The sequence below is a fragment of the Aspergillus brunneoviolaceus genome, assembly GCF_003184695.1.
Source record: "Aspergillus brunneoviolaceus CBS 621.78 unplaced genomic scaffold BO95scaffold_34, whole genome shotgun sequence".
Lineage (NCBI taxonomy): Eukaryota > Fungi > Ascomycota > Eurotiomycetes > Eurotiales > Aspergillaceae > Aspergillus > Aspergillus brunneoviolaceus.
In genome coordinates, this window is record NW_020290764.1 from 262,455 (window position 1) to 280,977 (window position 18,523).

The 18,523-nt window shown below is 54.6% G+C and overlaps 9 protein-coding genes across 9 annotated transcripts in view; 3 read left to right on the forward strand and 6 right to left on the reverse strand.

Annotated features, from left to right (window-relative positions):
• Positions 1-482: 482 nt before the first annotated feature.
• On the reverse strand, positions 483-1,312 carry BO95DRAFT_132939 (uncharacterized protein). The gene has a single exon (XM_025580526.1). It carries the CDS (start codon positions 1,020-1,022, stop codon positions 570-572), a length of 453 nt encoding a protein of 150 aa, XP_025442258.1. The 5' UTR covers positions 1,023-1,312; the 3' UTR covers positions 483-569.
• Positions 1,084-4,088, forward strand: BO95DRAFT_514482 (putative DNA repair protein; the record flags this gene model as incomplete). The annotated part of the gene is made up of 7 exons (XM_025591678.1): positions 1,084-1,111; positions 1,249-1,382; positions 1,437-1,535; positions 1,592-1,745; positions 1,800-2,068; positions 2,121-2,699; positions 2,752-4,088. 7 exons carry the CDS (start codon positions 1,084-1,086, stop codon positions 4,012-4,014), a joined length of 2,526 nt encoding a protein of 841 aa, XP_025442259.1. The 3' UTR covers positions 4,015-4,088.
• A 151-nt stretch (positions 4,089-4,239) lies between these two features.
• Positions 4,240-7,676, reverse strand: BO95DRAFT_442845 (urease Ure). The gene is made up of 6 exons (XM_025586534.1): positions 7,478-7,676; positions 7,322-7,408; positions 7,210-7,236; positions 5,096-7,150; positions 4,981-5,040; positions 4,240-4,931 (listed from the first exon to the last, which is right to left on the reverse strand). The coding sequence occupies exons 1-6, from the start codon at positions 7,496-7,498 to the stop codon at positions 4,671-4,673; spliced, it is 2,511 nt and encodes an 836-aa protein (XP_025442260.1). The 5' UTR covers positions 7,499-7,676; the 3' UTR covers positions 4,240-4,670.
• A 183-nt stretch (positions 7,677-7,859) lies between these two features.
• Positions 7,860-9,808, reverse strand: BO95DRAFT_442846 (HMG box protein). The gene is made up of 3 exons (XM_025586535.1): positions 9,613-9,808; positions 8,746-9,129; positions 7,860-8,675 (listed from the first exon to the last, which is right to left on the reverse strand). The coding sequence occupies exons 1-3, from the start codon at positions 9,691-9,693 to the stop codon at positions 8,226-8,228; spliced, it is 915 nt and encodes a 304-aa protein (XP_025442261.1). The 5' UTR covers positions 9,694-9,808; the 3' UTR covers positions 7,860-8,225.
• Positions 9,809-11,450: 1,642 nt separating this feature from the next.
• Positions 11,451-13,030, reverse strand: BO95DRAFT_442848 (cytochrome b5 reductase family protein). Its single transcript, XM_025586536.1, has 4 exons — positions 12,914-13,030; positions 12,509-12,791; positions 12,369-12,443; positions 11,451-12,283 (listed from the first exon to the last, which is right to left on the reverse strand). The coding sequence occupies exons 1-4, from the start codon at positions 12,956-12,958 to the stop codon at positions 11,715-11,717; spliced, it is 972 nt and encodes a 323-aa protein (XP_025442262.1). The 5' UTR covers positions 12,959-13,030; the 3' UTR covers positions 11,451-11,714.
• A 1,141-nt stretch (positions 13,031-14,171) lies between these two features.
• On the reverse strand, positions 14,172-14,944 carry BO95DRAFT_463764 (60S ribosomal protein eL20; the record flags this gene model as incomplete). Its single annotated transcript, XM_025589010.1, has 4 exons — positions 14,172-14,327; positions 14,399-14,575; positions 14,644-14,828; positions 14,935-14,944. 4 exons carry the CDS (start codon positions 14,942-14,944, stop codon positions 14,172-14,174), a joined length of 528 nt encoding a protein of 175 aa, XP_025442263.1.
• Positions 14,864-15,289, forward strand: BO95DRAFT_133042 (uncharacterized protein). Its single transcript, XM_025580527.1, has one exon. The coding sequence runs from the start codon at positions 14,973-14,975 to the stop codon at positions 15,192-15,194; it is 222 nt and encodes a 73-aa protein (XP_025442264.1). The 5' UTR covers positions 14,864-14,972; the 3' UTR covers positions 15,195-15,289.
• Positions 15,290-15,534: 245 nt separating this feature from the next.
• csn12 lies at positions 15,535-17,687 on the forward strand. The gene is made up of 5 exons (XM_025590236.1): positions 15,535-16,240; positions 16,303-16,528; positions 16,579-16,640; positions 16,689-17,109; positions 17,177-17,687. The coding sequence occupies exons 1-5, from the start codon at positions 15,669-15,671 to the stop codon at positions 17,261-17,263; spliced, it is 1,368 nt and encodes a 455-aa protein (XP_025442265.1). The 5' UTR covers positions 15,535-15,668; the 3' UTR covers positions 17,264-17,687.
• A 14-nt stretch (positions 17,688-17,701) lies between these two features.
• Positions 17,702-18,523, reverse strand: part of BO95DRAFT_413773 (BTB/POZ domain-containing protein) — a 1,890-nt gene continuing 1,068 nt past the window's right edge. Inside the window, exons 3-4 of the mRNA XM_025584295.1 lie at positions 18,129-18,402; positions 17,702-18,005 (exon numbers count right to left, since the gene is read on the reverse strand). Coding sequence (XP_025442266.1) covers positions 17,946-18,005; positions 18,129-18,402 — 334 coding nt within the window. The 3' untranslated portion in view covers positions 17,702-17,945. The remainder of the gene's footprint in view (positions 18,006-18,128; positions 18,403-18,523) is intronic.

Consider the following 18,523-nt stretch of genomic DNA (forward strand, 5'->3'; position numbering starts at 1 on the left):
GATGGGGAATCGGGCCCATTCTAGTGGAATGCGGTCTAATTTAAGGCTACCCTGATTCGGGTGAGGAGACGCAGAGGAGACGCAGAGGAGAAGTAAGTCTGCTGGTGATCGAAGGACGACGAAAGGAAGAGAAATTCACGAGGAAAAGCGCCTGTGTGACCTGGGTTGACCTTTTTATACTTATCGGCCGTTCAACTCTGAATCAGTCGGCTGACTCTGGGATCGACGAAACCACGCAGGCGACTGACCAGCGCATCGCATCGGAGACCGACTGCGTGGACTCGTAGCCAAGCCTGAATCGATGACAACAGGTCGATCCATCACCGTAATTGTGTAAGACACTCTGGCCGCCTCACGTCGGTGGTGGTGGTGATGATGATGATGATGGCATGGCATAGCATGGCACACCAGCCCTGCGTTGGCGGGCGGGTCCGTTCTGGCACTCACTCCGATCTTGTCGCCCACTCGCCTCACAGAGGTTCAATGGTTCAACTGCAAGGCCACTTGGACTGCCCGAGTCCATATAGGTACTCGAATCGAGGAGGATTCTGGGCCAGCGTTATGACTTTTTATTTTTGTTTTTTTTGTTTTGTCTTTTCGTGATTGATTCTTTCTTTGAAAAATATCTCCTTTCTTCGTTCCCGTTTGGCGGATGGGATTGAGACAATCGACGGGGCCAGACAATGTCCGAAAGGGTAAAAATGGGGCCCGGGGTCAAAAAGGCGGTATGATCTGGATTGCCTTAAAAGTATGGAGTAACAGCTGGTGTTGATGAGGTTTGTTGCAGCAGAGCCAACGAGTTGGCCTTCAAGTAAGGCAGTAATAATAGTAAGCAATAGTAATGCGTCGAGTGCAGCATTCAACGTTGGACTTGCCTGTGCTTTTCTTTCCTTGCTCCATCCATGAAAATGCCCAGTCACGTTACCACCCGTCATACTTGCTTCTTTCTCTGCCTTTTCTTTTCTCCTCTTTTCCCTTGGTCTCCGCACAGCACAGACTCTAGTAACTCGCCCTTCATCCATATATAATGGTCATGAAACCCTAGGGTAAATTTTCCCGATTCTTAGGAGGATAGTGAAGATCATGTCTACCTTTGATGGGATTGTCCAAGGTTGGTGGTGGACACCACGCAATAGATCAATGCGAGCAAATCTGATGTCGAGTAGAATATCCCTATATACAAAGTAAACCATCTTGCAACCAACCTTCTCCCTAATGAGTAACATCGATGCTGAGGATCATTGCCAGTCGATTACTTCCGCAAGAGCCCAGACCGACCTCCTCCGCTGGTCTGCTTCCTGAGCCATGTGCATAGTGACCACCTGCAGGGACTCGAGTCCTTCCGAGCGCCCTTCATCTACTGCTCAGCAGCCACACGCGAGGTGATTAGACACGTTTGAAGACCCCATTGGCGCAGTAGCTTACGGTTTGGCCAGCTCCTCCTACGGCTCGAAAAGTATCCTCATCGGATGAACTTCAGTAAAGGCATTCTCGAATCGCGCAGACTGCACTACAAGCACCTGTCCAAGCTGCTGGTATTTGCGCTCGACGAGCCCTATCCTGCCCTAGACTGCTGACTCGCTTGATGAAGAGGCCTATTCCATTAAACACGCCAACAGAGATCGACCTGACCCCACGGCTGTCCATCAGGGTCACCCTCCTCGATGCGAACCATTGCACCGGTGCAGTGATGTTTCTGATCGAAGGCGATGGGAAGGCCATCCTGTACACTGGTGATATCCGAGGTGTGTCCGTCCTTCAATGGGATATTCTCCTCGCTTGCTGACATTGCGATGTAGCTGAACCCTGGTGGGTCAACGGCATCATCCGGCACCCGATCTTGATCCCCTACACTTTGGGGACCAGGCAGCTGGACAAGATCTATCTCGACACCACCTTTGCCCGTCCATCCCATATCTGTCGGGTATTCCCGTCGAAAGCGGAAGGCTTGGCCGAATTGCTGCGCAAGGTCGAGACCTATCCTGAGAACACGACATTCTACTTCCGTGCATGGACCCTGGGGTACGAAGAAGTCTGGATGGCTCTTTCTGCGGCGCTCCAGTCCAAGGTACTTCTGCCTGTCTGGATATGAGGACTGTCTATGATGCTAAGCTGGCAAGGTTCACGTCGATCGATACCAGATGGACCTTTATAGGTCGCTTGCCTTTTCACGGGTGGAAGGAGGCATCAACGAGGTTCCCTCGCTCTGTGGGTTTGATTTAGGAAACCGTTTCGTTCCAGGTTGTCTAAGCGAGGACGAGCGCGCTCGAATACATAGCTGCGAGCCCGGCGTGCAGTGTTCGGTGGCGAGGTCGAAGGGCACCGTTTACATCATGCCGGTGGTCAACCGGACAAAGGACGGCGCCGAGATGCCCGAGTTGGGGGCGGGGGGAGGAGGGGGTGATTTGTATCAGATCCACGAGCTCGAGCTGCCCGACAAGTCTGCCATGGAGCAGCTGGAGAAGCTCTGTTTCGAGCGGATCCATGACACCCAGGCACTATCGCATACTCGACAGGCTCTTATCGAGGCATTCGAGTCGAAAAGAAAGGTGCTACCACTGGACAGCTTTGGATTGAAGGACGCAGACGAGATGCCTCTAGAGAAGCTGGTCAAGATGCTAGGCCGTGGCCGTGCTGAGGAAACACAATTGCCGGGTGACGAGCACCCTACGGAAGGCGAGGCGCTTCCCAAAGTCATCGTAAGATCCCACCCGATATCGCTGCGTTGGCGTTGATTAACGAATAGGCCAGCGCTTCCCCTACTCCCGACACTCCTCGTACTCGGAACTGTGTGATCTTGTTGCCGCGTTCAAACCGAAAGACATCCACCCCTGCACCGTCGACCCAGTGACCTGGACCGAAGATATCTCCATGCAGAACCTCTTCGGCCACCTCTGCTCAGGTACCGAGTTCGCTCACGACCAGGTGATGAGCGACATGATTTCCAACGATGAGGAGCTTGTCCATCGAAGGAACCGGTCAAGGCAAGCAGCTCCCTCCGCCACCCCACAATCAAGCCAACAGTCATCCGGCATGACACTCGACACTCAGCAGTTTGAAGCACGCAAGCCATCGTCGTCACTGCCATCACTTCCTCATCCACCACACAGAAATCCCACCATCTCCTCGGCATCTTCCACCGAAGAACTCAACCTCCCCTCCTCCTTCGCAACCATCAACGAAACCACCTACAATCCCACTCCTTTCCCCCACCCAAATACCACCACCACGCCATCCCAGCCCCCCATCATCTCCCCCACAACACCCCAAACAGCCCAAACCCACCGCAACACAATCCGACAAGCATGGACCTTCCTCCAGACCATGCCCGACTCCCAACGCGAAGCCTACAACCTGAGCTCCCTTCCATCGTCGTGGCCGACTCTCAACGAGCAGGCCTCCGATGAGATTGTCGACTACGACCTCCCACAATCAGCCCAGCTAAACCCTTCCTCCGGGGACCCCTTCGTTGAAGACAACAAAACCATCCCCCCTTCCCCAGACACAGACACAGACACCACACCCTCACCACCAACAACAACAACCACTAACCCCCAAGTCCAACCGCAAGACCCACATCCCACCTCCCCCAACACCCAACTCCAAACAACTCCCGTCTCTGACATCCAAACCCACCCCACCTCCTCCCCAGAAGAAGAAGAAGAAGAAGAAGAACACTCCGAAACCCTAATCGACGACCTTCTCACCTCCCCCTCGCCCTCACCTTCAACATCCCCATCACCTTCCCCATCCCCCTCCACCTCATCCACCACCAACAACGACAAACCCATCCAACAACCCCCAACCAAACGCCACCGACCCACCAGCACCACCAGCACCACCAGCACCACCCAGCCAACGCGCAAACCCAAACGCCGCAAGCGAACCCAAACCCGGACCCGGCGCGAGGACGCCTACCGCGCCGCGCAGGCGGATAGCTACGAGGCGTGGGCGACGGCCGTGGCGCTGATGTCGACGGGGAATAATCATTCGGAGGTTGAGATGGAGCTTTAGTCTTGTTTCTTTGGCGACTCTTCTAGAAGGGGAGGGGAATGGGTGGGTGGTGCTCTAGGGGTTTTAGATACGCGTGTTCTAAAGATGTTAGGGAAGAGGGGGGAAGGGAGGTCAGTGTGTTGTTGTGGATGTTATTCCCATTGTTGGGTCAGAATGTAGCATACGTAGGGTTGGGGATTGGCTTTGGGACATGTCCATATAATTACTAGTAACTTTGTGAAGTGACCAGATGTTTGTCATTACCTAAAGTAGATTGGAAGGGAAGCAAAGTGCATGGGTAATGCGCTGTCGTGGGCATTTACCTACACCAACTTTTTCCATTACCTTCCCTCCCTTCCCCTCCTAGCGGGCATCTACACAATTCCTAGACCAGAAACCACCCACAAGCAATCCCCTCCCCTATAAGCCTCGCCACCGGATAAAGAAGTAAACAGTGGAGAACAGGCCAAGAGTCTGTACACAAGAACGACAAAAAAAAGGCTAGTCTGGATACCAACAAAAAACAAACCACACAAGCAAAGAAGAGAACCCAAAAGGTATCACTGCATCATCAAGGAAACTCGTCACACTACTAGGTATAATCCTATCCGCGGTCTTTATCTCCATCATCATCATCATCATCACCACCATCACCATCTTTCCTCTAACCGGACTAATCAGTAAACAAAGTAATCCTGCGTCAGCGGCAGAGTCTCCGCCGGTTCCGCGTCACAGAGCATCCCGTCGGCTTCGACGCGGTAGCTCTCCGGATCGACCTTCATCTTCGGCATGATGTCGTTGAACTTCATGTCCGCCTTGCCGATGTTGCGGCAGTTCTTGACGGCCGCGATCCGCTTCTGGAGCCCGTAGGTCTGGACGACGCCGGCGTCGATGGAGGCCTGCGAGACGAACATGATCGAGGTGCTGGGGACCATGGCCTGATGGGGCTATTAGCTTACTATCACATAGGCCACAAGAAAGACTTACGCCGAATTGAGGACGCATGATCACGGGTTGCACGGTGGGGATGGAAGCGTTGGGGTCGCCCTAGGATTGTTGTCAGTTTGATTGATGACCCCCAAAACGAAAAGTGAAGACCTACCATCTTCGACATCACGATCATTCCACTCTTCAGCACCTGCGCAGGCTTCGTGCCGAACGAGCTGGGCGACCACAGTACCAAGTCCGCAATCTTGCCCACCTCAACGCTGCCGATCATGTGCGCCATCCCCTGCGCGATGGCCGGGTTGATCGTGTACTTGCTGACGTAGCGCTTGACGCGCAAGTTGTCGGCCCCCGTGCCCTCGTCCTCGGGTAGGAACCCACGCTGCGCCTTGTTCTTGTGCGCCGTGTTCCACGTCCGCAGGATCACCTCGCCGCAGCGGCCCATGGCCTGCGAGTCGGAGGACATCATGCTGATGGCCCCGAGATCGTGAAGGACATCCTCTGCGGCGATCGTCTCCGCGCGGATCCGGCTTTCCGCGAAGGCGACGTCCTCCGCGATGTTCTTGGACAGGTGGTGGCACACCATCAGCATGTCGAGGTGCTCGTCCAGGGTGTTCATGGTGAATGGGCGGGTCGGGTTGGTGCTACTGGGGAGGACGTTGGGGTGCTCCACCACCGAGATGATGTCCGGGGCGTGGCCGCCACCCGCTCCCTCCGTGTGGTAGGTGTGGATCGTGCGGTTCTTGAAGGCTTCAATCGTCTGCTCGACGAAACCGGACTCGTTCAGTGTGTCGGTGTGGATCATGCACTGCACATCGTACTCATCGCACAGCTCGAGACATTTATCGATCGCAGCGGGCGTAGAGCCCCAGTCCTCGTGTAGCTTCAATCCTGCAGCACCCGCCTTGATCTGTTCCTCAATGCTCACGCCACCGCAGTCGTTACCCTTACCCGTGATACCGATGTTCATCGGGATGCGATCGCACGCCTGGATCATTTGGCGCATGTGCGTGGGTCCAGGGGTGCAGGTGGTGGCATTGGATCCGGTCGAGGGGCCCGTACCTCCACCCAGGAATGTCGTGATACCAGAAGCCAGTGCCTCGTCCGCCTGTTGAGGGCAGATGAAGTGAATGTGCGTATCAAATCCACCAGCAGTCACGATCTTGTTCTCTCCAGCAATCACATCCGTCGAAGAGCCAATGACCATACCCGGCGTAACGCCGTCCATGATGTCCGGGTTTCCAGCTTTGCCGATACCAACGATAAGCCCTTCCCTGATACCAATATCGGCCTTGAAGATGCCAGTCCAGTCGATGATCAGCGCGTTCGTGACAACCGTATCCAGACACTCCGTAGTGGACTTTTCCGAAGACTGGCCCATCCCATCCCGAATAACCTTGCCACCACCGAACGTGCACTCGTCTCCATAAGTCGTGTAATCCTTCTCAACACGTACCCAGAGGTTGGTCAACCCCAAACGCACCAAATCTCCGGTCGTGGGGCCGAACATGCGCACATACACCTCCCGCTCCATGGAGAAGGGCGTCACAAGCGCGGCGTCCGCAGTGGGTTCGGAGACATGAGCGAATCCGTCTGCCTGCAAGCGCATCATAATCTCTTCAGCACGGCTGAGATCCACCTTGCCAGAAGCCAGGCAGTTTCCTCCTCGGATGATTTGGTGGCCCCCGATCTCCACGAGCGTAACGACCTTGGTGTCACCCGGCTCGAACCGAACGGACGTGCCGGCGGGGATGTCTAGCCGGTATCCATACGAACGGAGGCGGTCAAAGTGCAGCTGCGGGTTCGTTTCGATGAAATGATAGTGGGAGCCGACCTGGATGGGCCGGTCACCCTTGCTCATAACCTTGAGCTTGATGCGCCTCCTTCCTTCATTGAGCGTGATGCGGCTGTTCGGGACCGGCACGATGGCTCCGGGCATGCTCTCGGGCGTGTAGTCGGCGGGGTCCGGGTCCGGAAACGCGTCAGCCGGCGGAATGGGGAGGAAGCTTCCGTAGAGCGCCTTTTCCAGGTCCCCGTCATCACTGCTGATCGGGTGATGCACGGTCACAAGGTAGGTGCCCGTCGGGAAGGTTCCCTCGACTTGCAGTTCGACCAGGGTCGAGACAACCGAGGGGAGGACGTGCCGGCGACCCAGCATTGTCTTGCCGATGGACATAAGATCGGCCACGGAATACTCTCCATCACGGATCAACTACGCAAGCATGAGGGTAAGTCACGAGAAAGGTAGCAAGCCTCAAGAGAATGAGTTACCTCCTGCAGGTTGGATGAAATCAACGCCTAAAGGTATGCGAGTTAGCCGCTGCTCCTCGTCAATCGAGGGTCAACTCTACAAGGGAATTGTTTTTTTTTTTTGGCAACGTACCGAAGCTTCCGCATGGTTGAGTCGCACACCACGTGCGAGACGGCGCTGGGCCAGGAATCCCAATTGGGAGATGACGAGCTTGTCAAGCTAGAGAGGCGCGATACTGGTCAGCTTGGGTATACCTAGACTTTGGGAGGAGGTGAGATGGGCACAGACCTCCTTTGGTACCAAATGCATGGTTGATAGCAGCGGGCAGCGGGTTCTTGTCTATCTACCTAATATAGTCGCAGCGCCCCTTCACGGCGACAGAATGGCGAGACGGACACTGCAGCAGCCAAGAATTACCCCGTGGGTACAAGAGAGAGGGCGAGAGCTGTCGACTGGGGACTCTACGCAGATGGACCACCACGGGGGGGAAATTCCAGGTTAAGAACGAGAAATAATGTGGGGAACGAAAGATGAGCTGCCGATAAGCGGCGGGCAAGGAAAGTCGAAGCTCGAGCTGATAAGCCAACGGATGACCTATCGCAGCGGCGCGTCTGCCGAGTGACTAACGCTTTCCAGTCAAAACTGTGGATTCCATCGGCAGTCACCGGCCATTGACATTTATCACGTTCATAAGAAGCTCTTATAAATTCTCAAAGCTAACAGAAATAGAAAAAAACAAAATCATGAGAAAAAAAATATGATGAAAACTGAAATGGAAAGAACAAGACAAACACACCCACTAATAACCCCACACCCGTCAATCCGCAGACGCCGTTGACATCAGGCCCGCAAAACAAACCCAGCAGCAGCAGCAGCAACAGCAACAGCAACAGCAACAGCAACAACATTCCATAAGAAAGCGCATCAATCCAGAAATAGATCCAATCCCCATATGCTACATGCAGCATTCAGATCAAACATCCATCCCATATACATGGTCATCGTCCCGATATAAACCGATCCCTCAGGACCGAACTTACTCCTCATTGCCAACCTCACTCTTGCGCTTCTTCTTGGTGCGCTTGGCTTCGGCGCTCGCGGTCTTGCGAGCTGAGGCAGGGGGTTGCTCATCTTCCTTCTCCTTCTCTTTCCGGGCAGAGGTACGCTTCTTCTTCTCAGGAGACTCCTTCCTGGCGCTGGGGGTCGCGGCGTCCTTGGTCTGGGAAGGCTTGCCCTCGCTGCGGCGGCGCTTACCGCTGCGCGGCGGAGTGGGCTCCCGAACAGGCTCCGGGGAGGACTCTTCTTCCTCTTCCTCTTCCTCCTCCTCTTCCTCTTCTTCCGACTCATCCGAGGGCTCGCCGGTCTCCATGCCTTGGTGCAGCTGGTTTTCAGCCTTGAGGTCATCCTCATAGGGCAGTCCAGCCTTGTAAGCCACTACCTTCTTCCTGTACTCAGCCAAATTATCCGCGTAAAGCTTCTTCCAGATCTGTCCAGCACTATTAGTCTAGTTCTCTCGAGGGAATTGATAGCGAGGGGCAGACGGGGTGGCAACATACCTCCTTCTCGGATTCTTCCATCTCGGCCCAGCGGCGGGTACCCTCATCGGAGACCTCCTTGGGCTTCGCGTTGGGACCCAAGTCCTTAGCAATGACGGAACGGTTGTGTTGCATGTAGAGGAAGAAAGGGGTGAGGGCGCGCTTGGGAGCGTTCGGGTCCGGGGGAGCGCGCTTGCGCTTCTTCTTCCCATCCGTGTCCGCATTCGCGCCAGGGCTCGTGGCGCGAGCACCAGAGCCATAGAGAGCGCCGGCAATGCCACTGGTGAGGTGGCTCAGGTCAAGCAGAGGAACGGGATCCCGGCCCAGGACAGTGTTGGCATGGTTGATGTAAGCTTCCTGCACGGTGGTGACCGCTTTGGCCAGTTGCGCGAGGCTGGCAATGACCTAGGAGGTTGTTAGATTAATGCTGAATCGAAGACATGTTTGCAATAGGGCGCCATTGAAGCGAAGGCCAATTGGGACGGGCGGGTCAATGGGAGAGGTGAAGCTTGCGGTGAAGGAGGGATGCGATGCGCCGGAGCGGGGCGCATCGGGCCGTGGCAAGCAAGCATTGCCAGTGCCAAACAAAGCAGGAGGCGGTGGCGCGCAATGTCAGAGGGGGGCTGAGGAGCTTGGGCAGGGTACAAGCCCACTGCTGAATGGCCAGCTTGTGTAACGAAATGAAATTTGATAAAAGCAAGCCCTCCTGGCCCTCGACTTTGCATCAGGGAAGCGCCGCGTTGTTTACTGACGCGTAGGCGATGGTTGAGAGGAGCGCGGCGGCCCAAGTCGCCCGGGTTGGGGGCAGCCGGGAAGAGGAGCAGCGCCCACCGCTCACCAGGCAATCAAAACAACAAAAAGATGAAAGAAATCAGCCAGGAAACTTACATTATCGCGAGTGCGCGTGAAATCATCTACATTGACTGTGATAGTGGCATCACTGGCCTTGGAATCCTCCTTGGGCGACATGATGCGACAAACGTGTGGTGGCGAATACCACGACTTCTGAACGTCTGGAGGGTGGGTGGGAGGACAGGTGGAGAGATGTGCGTTTTGGGGGGGGGGGGAGGTGTGGTGGGAGGGGAAAGAGTGGGAAGAAAGGAAGAAAGTGTGGGAAGGAAGAGTTAGACGGGAGGGTGGGAAGGGAAGGGAAAAGAAGGAAGAATTTTCGCTAGCGGGGTCCCGAGCCTAGCGGGAAGACTCCCTTCTAAATAGTGATGGCCCGATGGCCCGGGGGGTGGACGCTGGCAATGCTCGCTGCTTTGGGCTTAGGAAACACCAACCTTCGTGTCTGCTCTGGCCGAGCGCTGAAGGTCCCTTTCTTCAGGGTTGGGGGGGGGCTGAGCACCCTGGCAGTCTTTAGGGAGGGTAAGCAGCGGGAGCCGCCGTCCCTCCCTACCTCCCCTAAACACTTCCAAATTGTAAACAACCAACAGCCCCCCCCTCTTCCTCTTTCACCCCCCCCCCCCCCCCGATCATCCCCCGTCAAGCTTGTCGCTAATAGCGTCCTGCAGCACACACACACAAAACACTACGGTCTCGGGCCCATTCGGAAACTCAGCCCTCAAACCTCCCAGTCTCAGCTGCTTCGGCAACCCGCTGAAACCCGCTAAAACCCACTGCCCAGGACACCCAAGTCCCCATGGTCACAGCACAACAGCGCCCCCCCCCCCCCCCCCTTCCCTGCCCGCAGAACAATAGAAGGCCGGTTTGCTTTACCTCTCGCTTCTCCCCCCAAACCACCACCACAAACAAAACATGATGTATCTGATTCATTTAGGCGCGGCTACGTCGCGCTGACGCCTATTTCCTCTGTCAACTGTACAATACCTAGTACACTAACTACCCCATAGAACAAATGACCTCCATAACGAATAACAATAAACAAACATATACTCAATCAACCCAAACAAAAGTCCTCCCAGATAATACACCCATGCTAAATAGCCCAATAGCCCAATAGTCCAATAGCCCGTGAATCAAAGAATAACTATATTCCTTCGTGTCCTCATCTCTTTGTCCACCAGACCAGTAACTCCGGTTCGAATCTACACTCACCGCTGGTACTGTACACCACCTCGCTCCGGGCGCGTCCGCTTTGCTCTAGGTACGGTACAGTTAGTACCCCGCACGCACCTGCACCTTGCACCTCGCACCTCGCTCGAGTTCGTCAACCCTGCCGTGCAGCGCACTTGCTTCCCCCCTCCCCCTCCCGAGGGGGTTAGCTAGGTAGCCGCCACCACCACCACCAACTGGAATACAAAAACCACCCTCTGTGATCAGTCGTGTTGGGGTATATATATACAATGTGGATGCGTAAGTTTTCTTTGAGTAAAGATTTTCCAACGTTGTAGTTGATCCTAGTATGTACGCGAAAAGCTAAGAGGATGGATGGGGTTTTGTTGTTGTGTGGCACAGCTGGACTTGTCGGTGAGGTCACAATACCTAACTATAGTTACTATATATTTTGTCCATACGCCCCCCCTCCCCCACAACACTGCCCGGCGCAGCATCATGCTCCCCCGCCCCCACGCCCAGGTCTGGTGTTCATGCCGAATTGTCCTCAATTCATGTACTACTATGGTTCACAAGACACTCTGAATCGGAAAGCGTATTGTTGATCTCATACAACATGAAATTCGGGGACTGTCGAATTGAACTACATCCAGACTCGAAGTGTGTTGAACAGTAGATCAGTCCGCAAGATGTTTTATTTACAGTCACGCCGAAGATCGAGAGTGCTCTATGGTCTATGCGAAGCAAAACTGCTGCCATACACAGTAAACGCAAGACTTGAAAGATCAAAGCTAGGTATATCATTTCGCGCCTGCTCGCAGGAAAAATCACTGCTCGCTAGATCCAAGGTCTCTAATATAACAAGGACGTGCCTTCTAAAACCCCCACAGGGGGTCCACATTCGAATCTCCGTGGGGGAGAGTAATCGCCGAAACGAAACAGAGAGAGCTTCATGGTTATCATATACAACTGGCTTAGAACTTGAACACCTGGTCCTTGCTGTAGCCCAGCTCGGCCAGGACTCCGGACAGCTCGCCCTGGTCGGCGGGGCTCTTCTTGGGGCCGCTGATGGCCTTGTACAGGCCGGGGGGACCGCAGACGAAGATCTTGATGTTCTCCTCCTTGGGCTCGGGGAGGACGGTCTTCAGGAGCTCCTTGCTGATGAAGCCCTTGCCACCGGTCCACTCCTTGGGGGGCTTGTCCAGGACGTAGAAGGCCCGGAAGCGCCGGGGGTAGGTGTTCTCGAGCTCCTCGAACTCCTTCTTCAGGAGGATGTCCTCCTCGGTCACGTTGCCGAACACGAGGGTGACCTTGGTCTGGTCCTCGGGGTTCTTGAAGATCTCACGGGCCAGCTGGTACATCGGGGTGATACCGGTGCCACCGGCGATCAGGGTGATGTGCTTGTGCTTGTTGGTCTCCCAGGGGTACTTGACGATGGGACCCTTGAAGTCCAGGCGCTGGCCGACGTTCATGTTGTGCAGGTAGTTGGACATGGCTCCGTCGGGGTAGACCTTGACGACAAGGTCGATGTACCCGGGAGTCTCTGCATATGCAGGGTCAGTATTCCGATTGGCGAACAACAGAAAAAAAAAAAAAAAAAAAAAAAAAAAAAAAAACGCGCCACTAACCCTCATCGCTGGTGGGAGTGTAAGGGCGGATCACGGCCTTAGCATCGACGGGCTTGAACTTGGTCAAGAGAGCAGCTAACGGAACACACATCAGTTGTCGGCCAAATTTCTCCAGTAGTGGGACCTCTCGTTCGACTCACAGGCAACCTGGAGACCAGAGACAGCCTCCTTGTCCTCGAACTCGAAGCGCAGGCGCTTGGTGTTGTGGTTGAGAACCTCAATCTCGGACAGCTTCAGATCGAACCATCCCTGGTCACCACCCTTGAAAACCTTCTCGCGGACGACGGGGGCCTCGGCGGTGGCAGAGGAGGCCGAGTTGTAGCGGTACAAACCAACACCAAGACCAGCAAGACCGACACCGACGTAGATAGGAGCCAAGGAGGCCTTGGCCTTGGGCGCCTCCGTGGAGTACTTGCGGAAGCCCTGCCAAAACAGCAATCAATCAGCGCAAATTCATTCTTCCCGGCGGAGGAATTCGGTCCCAGGCACGGGCGGGAAAGATTGCGACCGCTAGACACAACAATCTTTCGGATGGAAGTGCTTACCTGCTTCAGGGACTGAGAGCAGCGGAAAGCTTGACGAGCGAACATTTTGAAATGTCGGATTGAGGACAAATACGTGCTCAATGGGACTGTTTGGGGAGGTGGGTGCGGAGAGAGTAGGGAACAGCTCGGACGGGTAAGGGAGATATTTGAGATCCTCCCCTTCACTTCGGACTCCGAAGCGCCGTTCTCGCACATGACGCAATGTCCGTTCCTGGCGGTAATTCCGCAGGTATTACTAACCCGGCCCCGGCAATCGGGGTCGGATCATGGTAGGCAGTTGTCGAGGCATTGCGTGTATCGTCGCATACCTGAGTTTTCTTCTCACAAAAAAAAACATGTCGCTTCATTTATTGAGGCCGTTCTGTGACTTGCATGTAGAGAAGTCATCTTTGTGTCCTCGGGGCCAGTACGCCGTTGCTTCTCGATTCTGGAATAACGGGTATAGATAGTCCTTGGCAAACTGCGATCTCGGAAATCGATTATATCTACTTCTAAATCGACTCTGAAGCAACAGGAATCGTCTACCTAGAGGCTCACCTAAGGAAGATGAACGGCTGCCGATGCCTCGATTTGATACGTAACCGTGCATGTTCACCCACACAAGCAGTGCACAACCACTAGACTGAGCCGATGGCGTGCTCATCGAAAGGCGAACGACCAAGTGGCTGTCTTCCTATCTGCACCCTGCAGCCGGATCAAGGGCGGAAGGTGGATGATGTCAAGCCTGGAATGTCTTTTCCCACATCCTCTCAAATGTTCATCCAACGAATGTGCCAGTCCTCGTACCCACTATGCATAGATCCGAGCCAGGCCCTGAATGCTGTTTCTGCTGTCACACTGCCATCTAGATCTGCCCCCCGGACTTGGCGTGGGCGGACACATAACGCCGAACCTGACGGAGCGGAGAGGTTCAGGCTGGCTAAGAGGGGAGGCCGACTGTTCTCGCCAGCGACTCAAAAGGTTTAGTAACATACGGATTAATTATCTTAACCCAGCTAAGGATGAAGATCTACGAACCCACAGAACCAGAAAAGTAGGTTGAGTGAACAAAAAAGAAATAACCCCGGTATTTTTGTGAAATAACTTGAAAGGGTCGCTGCAGAGGACTACTAAAGAGACATAAAAACCATCCGTCCCATTTTCTGGGTTGTAGATACACGCCTTGTTCTCCGCGTGATCCGTGTCCTTCGTGCATGCTATGGCCATAACATAGTCATTCATTCCTACACTCCACTTCCCCACGCCCAAATCCTCACATTTACGCGAAGGTAGAGGGGCGAGAGTAAGCGTACAGCTTCTTGCCAGGCTTGACGGAGCGGTGGGGCAGGGGGAACTTGAGGTCCTTGGTGAGGAGCTGCTTGATGTAGGGGCGGCGGATGGTGTCGGCGTTCTCGATCTCAACAACCTTGAGGATCTGCGGGGGTTCGTTAGGAATGTGCTGTTGTTGAGAGCCTCCGGAAAGGAGGCAGTAGTGATAGAACATACGTGGATGGAACCGAAACGGGCACGGTGGCGGGCAGCCATGTCCTGGTAGAGAGCCTCAACGGCCTCGGTGCGGCTCATCTCACGGAACTCCTTGTACATGTTGTGGGTACCGGAGCGCGAGTCGTAGCGGAGCCAGATACCGAAGTTCTTGACCTTGAGGGGGCGCTTCTCGCTGATCTGGAGAGAGGTCGAGTGTCAGCCGACACTTGCCATTGACTTTTTGCGGGCGGACAGTGTAGACATACCACGTTGAGGCTGACGATCTCACCGTTGGCCTTCTTGACCTTGCGGAGCTGGGTCAGGAAGTACCAGAACCGCGACTTAGCGACAACGGTGTTGGGCGCAAAGATGCGCATGCGGTACAGCTTGGGCGTGGGGTTGGCCTCGGTGGGCAGGTGACGCCCGATAACCTGGTACTCTTGGAGACGCCCTATTGATTCCAGTCAGAAAACCCATCCGACAGCCTGACTGTGCGGTCCCCTTGGTGGATTGGCTTGGATCGATGAATTGATGTCTGCGTGGTAAGATTCGGGTACTGGTGTACATGATCGAATAGTGGCGACTCGAGTAAAAGATGATAACGTGTCCGTGTCTTCCTCGATTGTTGTTTATCCTCCCTTGTCAAACCGAAACCCCGTCACATTTTTCCTCCGTTCGCGCGTGTCAAGAAGTTCAATCGTGGTCGAGCAAATTTCTATCTCCATGGTGTGTGTCGTTCGATCGCAAAAATATTTCATCGCAAAAAAGAAACCGAACCGCCAAGGGGACCATATCGAAAAATTCAAAAAAATGTTAACTCACCCATCTGGTTAATTCAGTCAGTAACAATTTCCTGGCAGTAAAAAGAGGGACAAAAAGGGTGGGCTCACTTTGATTGACGCTGTAGTGGTTAGTCGACGAGAGATGTGCCGGTTGTACTCGTCGCGGAAGGGAGGATTTTTGGGAACCGGATTGATTGTGAGCTAGGTTTAACCCTCCTTAGGGCTAAGCGACCGTGAGGCTTGGCCAGTGCTATTCCTGATCGGGCCTCTCAGCCACAGCGCTGTGGCGGTGAGGATTAGATAAGGCCTTTCGGGCGGGCGGCATCCGCTTCTTTTTCCCCGCCTTCTCCGATCGCCGTTTCATCATCGGGCAGGGTCATTTGTTGTCTATCGAGTCTCATCGTCAGCTTTCTTGAACCGTTCCGGCCACCCTCGAGTGCTTAACATATCATCTTCACTTACGGACTGCTAGGGACTATCATACTCACCCACCTCCCCCCTATGCCACAATGGGCTCAATCTTCGAAGAGTTCAAGGATGGCCAGAAACTTGGCTCTGGTCACCACCTAGCCGCAGCTCTTACCCCCGTCTCGACCGCCGCGAACCCTGGCCGTTTACAGTCATTCTACTACTTCTCCAACGCCGCGCGTCTATCGTCCGACCTTCGCTATTCCCTCTTTCAGGCCAATGGCATACGACTACCGAAGCAGGAACAAAACTCATGGGTGGACATTTTCGCGGCATACTGGAGCGCTGCTGGGGAGCTGGTTCGGTTCGAGGAGGCTTCTTCGCGCGCCAGCTGGGTCAAGGTGTTCAATGCGTGGAAGGAGACGGCCAACCAGCTTATCCGGGGATACTCGACGGGCGGTCTCCAGGCATGGACGATTCCATGTCTGTATGTGGTGGGGAGGTATTTGCGACAATTCGCGAGGAAAGCCGATGCCGAGCTTGCTTCCCAGGAGTCCGATGGGTTCGGTGATGGCTTCCAAGATGATGTGGCCACTGGTCTAGAGAAGAATGCGAAGCTGGAGGAGGCTACTCGAGTGCTGAACCGAATGTTCACGTTGTGCCTCACTGACAGGTAAGCTATCTGGCACCACATGTGGGTCGACGCCATCCTTGCTAATCGCAACAACGTTGTAGGTCTCCGATCGAGGAATCCCGGAAGTGGGGGGTCTACGACACGACCAACCTCCTGTTCAAGACCTATTTCAAACTCAACACCGTTGGCCTGTCCAAGAACTTACTGCGTGCTCTTAATGCGCAGTCCGCCGACCTCCCCGAACTAGACGCCTTCCCCAAGTCCCACATTGTCACCTTCAAATACTACGTTGGCGTCATTCACTTCCTCGATGAGAACTACGCCGAGGTACGTGCGCCTACATTTGTACTTGAACAACCCAGACTGACGCCTGGCAGGCTGAGCAGCATTTGGCGGAAGCCTGGAGGATGTGCCATTGCAGCGCAATGAAGAATCGGGAGTGAGTATGCTTCTCCTTTGCCTGGTGTCCGTACTAATGTGTATCCAGACTCATCCTTACCTACCTCATCCCTTGCCACTTGGTTACGACACACACGCTACCCAGCAAAAAGCTCCTGGCGCCCTTCCCCCGCCTTGAGAAGCTCTACCGTCCCCTATGCAATTGTATCAAGAAAGGCGATCTGGGAGGCTTCGATGCGGCGATGTCCGCTGGCGAGGAAGAGTTCGTCAAACGACGTATCTACCTACCTCTGGAGAGGGGACGCGACATCGCCTTGCGGAACCTCTTCCGGAAGGTGTTTACCGCCGGAGGGTTTGAGGAGTCCAAGGACGGCCAACCTCCGATTCGCCGGACCCGCGTACCTGTCGCCGAGTTCGCAGCTGCGGTCCGCATTGGCACACATGCAGACGAGAGGTCCCGGGTGGATATCGACGAGGTGGAGTGTCTGCTGTCGAACTTGATATACAAGGTTAGTTTCGCCCCCCAATAGTTGACTTGCAGTACGCCTGGCTCGATGAAACTGACTTGCCCCTTAGGGTCTCATGAAGGGATATATCGCGCGCGAACGTGGCATGGTCGTGTTAAGCAAGGGCGGGTCCGCATTTCCGGGAACGGGCGTCTAAATTGAGCCTCTGTTATTCTACCTTTCTCGATATGAGACTTTTGACCATGAATTGAGTGATGCCTCGATCTCAACGTCATCAGCAGCCGTATTTAGGCGCATCGGACCCGGCAACCACTGGCCGTTAGTTGGTCACGCAAAACCCCCCAGCCTGGTTTCCGGGCTGGTCACACCTCACTCGACCTGGCATGAGACCAGCAGGAATCGGCACACGAGCATCTAATCAAGATCATCATCGGAAGATTGCTCTACCCACCAGGTGATGGCGACGCTCAAGGGCACGGGGCTATCTTGATCAGCGCGCACCATGACACTTGACTTTATGCGACAAGAGACTTTAGACACCGGAGTTATGCAGATTAGCGACGGAAATACCCCGTTGTATACATACATACCTTGTTTGCAGAAAAAACCGAGATATCCAGCAATTGCATCAATTAACTGTTTAAAACAACTGTTTAACAAATAATACATTCCAAAGTACAGTCAATGAGGTATACACACACATTATACAAAGCTTGCCAAGATTAATACAGTCCACATGCCCGAAAACCCAGAGCCCACCCAATTCTCCGCCCCGAAAAACCAGCAGGGAAGGTGGTGGTGGGCCGGGGGGCGACATCTACCCCGTCCTCATCTATAGTGCCACCTCACTCCCGAGTCATAAAACATACACTCCGAGCCTACGTAATCGTACTCGCCATAGACTGCTGCTGTTTCCCCGACGCACCCGTCAAATCATCCTATCCCCCAAACACAAGAAGTGAAAAGTCAGCATTCCGCAAACCAGATGTCCCCAAAAACCCCACCGACTACTTCCTACTTTACCGCGAATGGGAACGTATAGGAGAGGGGGAAGTTCTCACCATATGATTACACATAGCGACGAACAGATCGAAGAACAGCTTCCCGCCTTGCTCCATCTCCATCTGCATGGTGCCGCTGCGCTTGAAGGTCGACCGGCTCCGGATGATGAGGGCGAGGTAGTGGGCCCGCAGCTTGGACTCGGTGTCCGGCGTGTGCGCGTAGGCGTAGCGCGCGCTCGTCAGGATGGTGCTGCATGAGATGCCCGAGTGCAGCCCTTGCTTGCGGAGGGCGAGGCGTTTCAGGGTCTCCAGGCCGTATTTTTGGGCCGCGCAGCTGTGTTTCATTCAATCCCGGGGGGTTAGTTTGGTGGGGTTTAGGTTGGTGGTTCGTGGGGGGGTTAGGGAGCGGGGGGTCCTTGGGGATACGCATGGTTTTGGGGAGGTACTGGAGGTTG

Excerpts from the sequence above, each read along its gene's own strand:
- BO95DRAFT_132939 (XM_025580526.1), bottom strand. The coding sequence starts at position 1,022 with ATGGATGAAGGGCGAGTTACTAGAGTCTGTGCTGTGCGGAGACCAAGG.
- BO95DRAFT_442848 (XM_025586536.1), bottom strand. The coding sequence starts at position 12,958 with ATGTTCGCTCGTCAAGCTTTCCGCTGCTCTCAGTCCCTGAAGCAG. Across the intron at positions 12,792-12,913 it reads GCTCTCAGTCCCTGAAGCAG|GGCTTCCGCAAGTACTCCAC; the intron begins GTAAGCACTTCC and ends CTGTTTTGGCAG. Across the intron at positions 12,284-12,368 it reads CACTCCCACCAGCGATGAGG|AGACTCCCGGGTACATCGAC; the intron begins GTTAGTGGCGCG and ends CTGCATATGCAG.
- BO95DRAFT_442845 (XM_025586534.1), bottom strand. The coding sequence starts at position 7,498 with ATGCATTTGGTACCAAAGGAG. Across the intron at positions 5,041-5,095 it reads TGATCGTGATGTCGAAGATG|GGCGACCCCAACGCTTCCAT; the intron begins GTAGGTCTTCAC and ends CAACAATCCTAG. Across the intron at positions 4,932-4,980 it reads TCATGCGTCCTCAATTCGGC|GCCATGGTCCCCAGCACCTC; the intron begins GTAAGTCTTTCT and ends TAGCCCCATCAG.
- csn12 (XM_025590236.1), top strand. The coding sequence starts at position 15,669 with ATGGGCTCAATCTTCGAAGAGTTCAAGGATGGCCAGAAACTTGGCTCT. Across the intron at positions 16,241-16,302 it reads ACGTTGTGCCTCACTGACAG|GTCTCCGATCGAGGAATCCC; the intron begins GTAAGCTATCTG and ends ACAACGTTGTAG. Across the intron at positions 17,110-17,176 it reads TGTCGAACTTGATATACAAG|GGTCTCATGAAGGGATATAT; the intron begins GTTAGTTTCGCC and ends CTTGCCCCTTAG.
- BO95DRAFT_133042 (XM_025580527.1), top strand. The coding sequence starts at position 14,973 with ATGATAACGTGTCCGTGTCTTCCTCGATTGTTGTTTATCCTCCCTTGT.
- BO95DRAFT_442846 (XM_025586535.1), bottom strand. The coding sequence starts at position 9,693 with ATGTCGCCCAAGGAGGATTCCAAGGCCAGTGATGCCACTATCACAGTC. Across the intron at positions 9,130-9,612 it reads TCACGCGCACTCGCGATAAT|GTCATTGCCAGCCTCGCGCA; the intron begins GTAAGTTTCCTG and ends ACAACCTCCTAG. Across the intron at positions 8,676-8,745 it reads TGGAAGAATCCGAGAAGGAG|ATCTGGAAGAAGCTTTACGC; the intron begins GTATGTTGCCAC and ends AGTGCTGGACAG.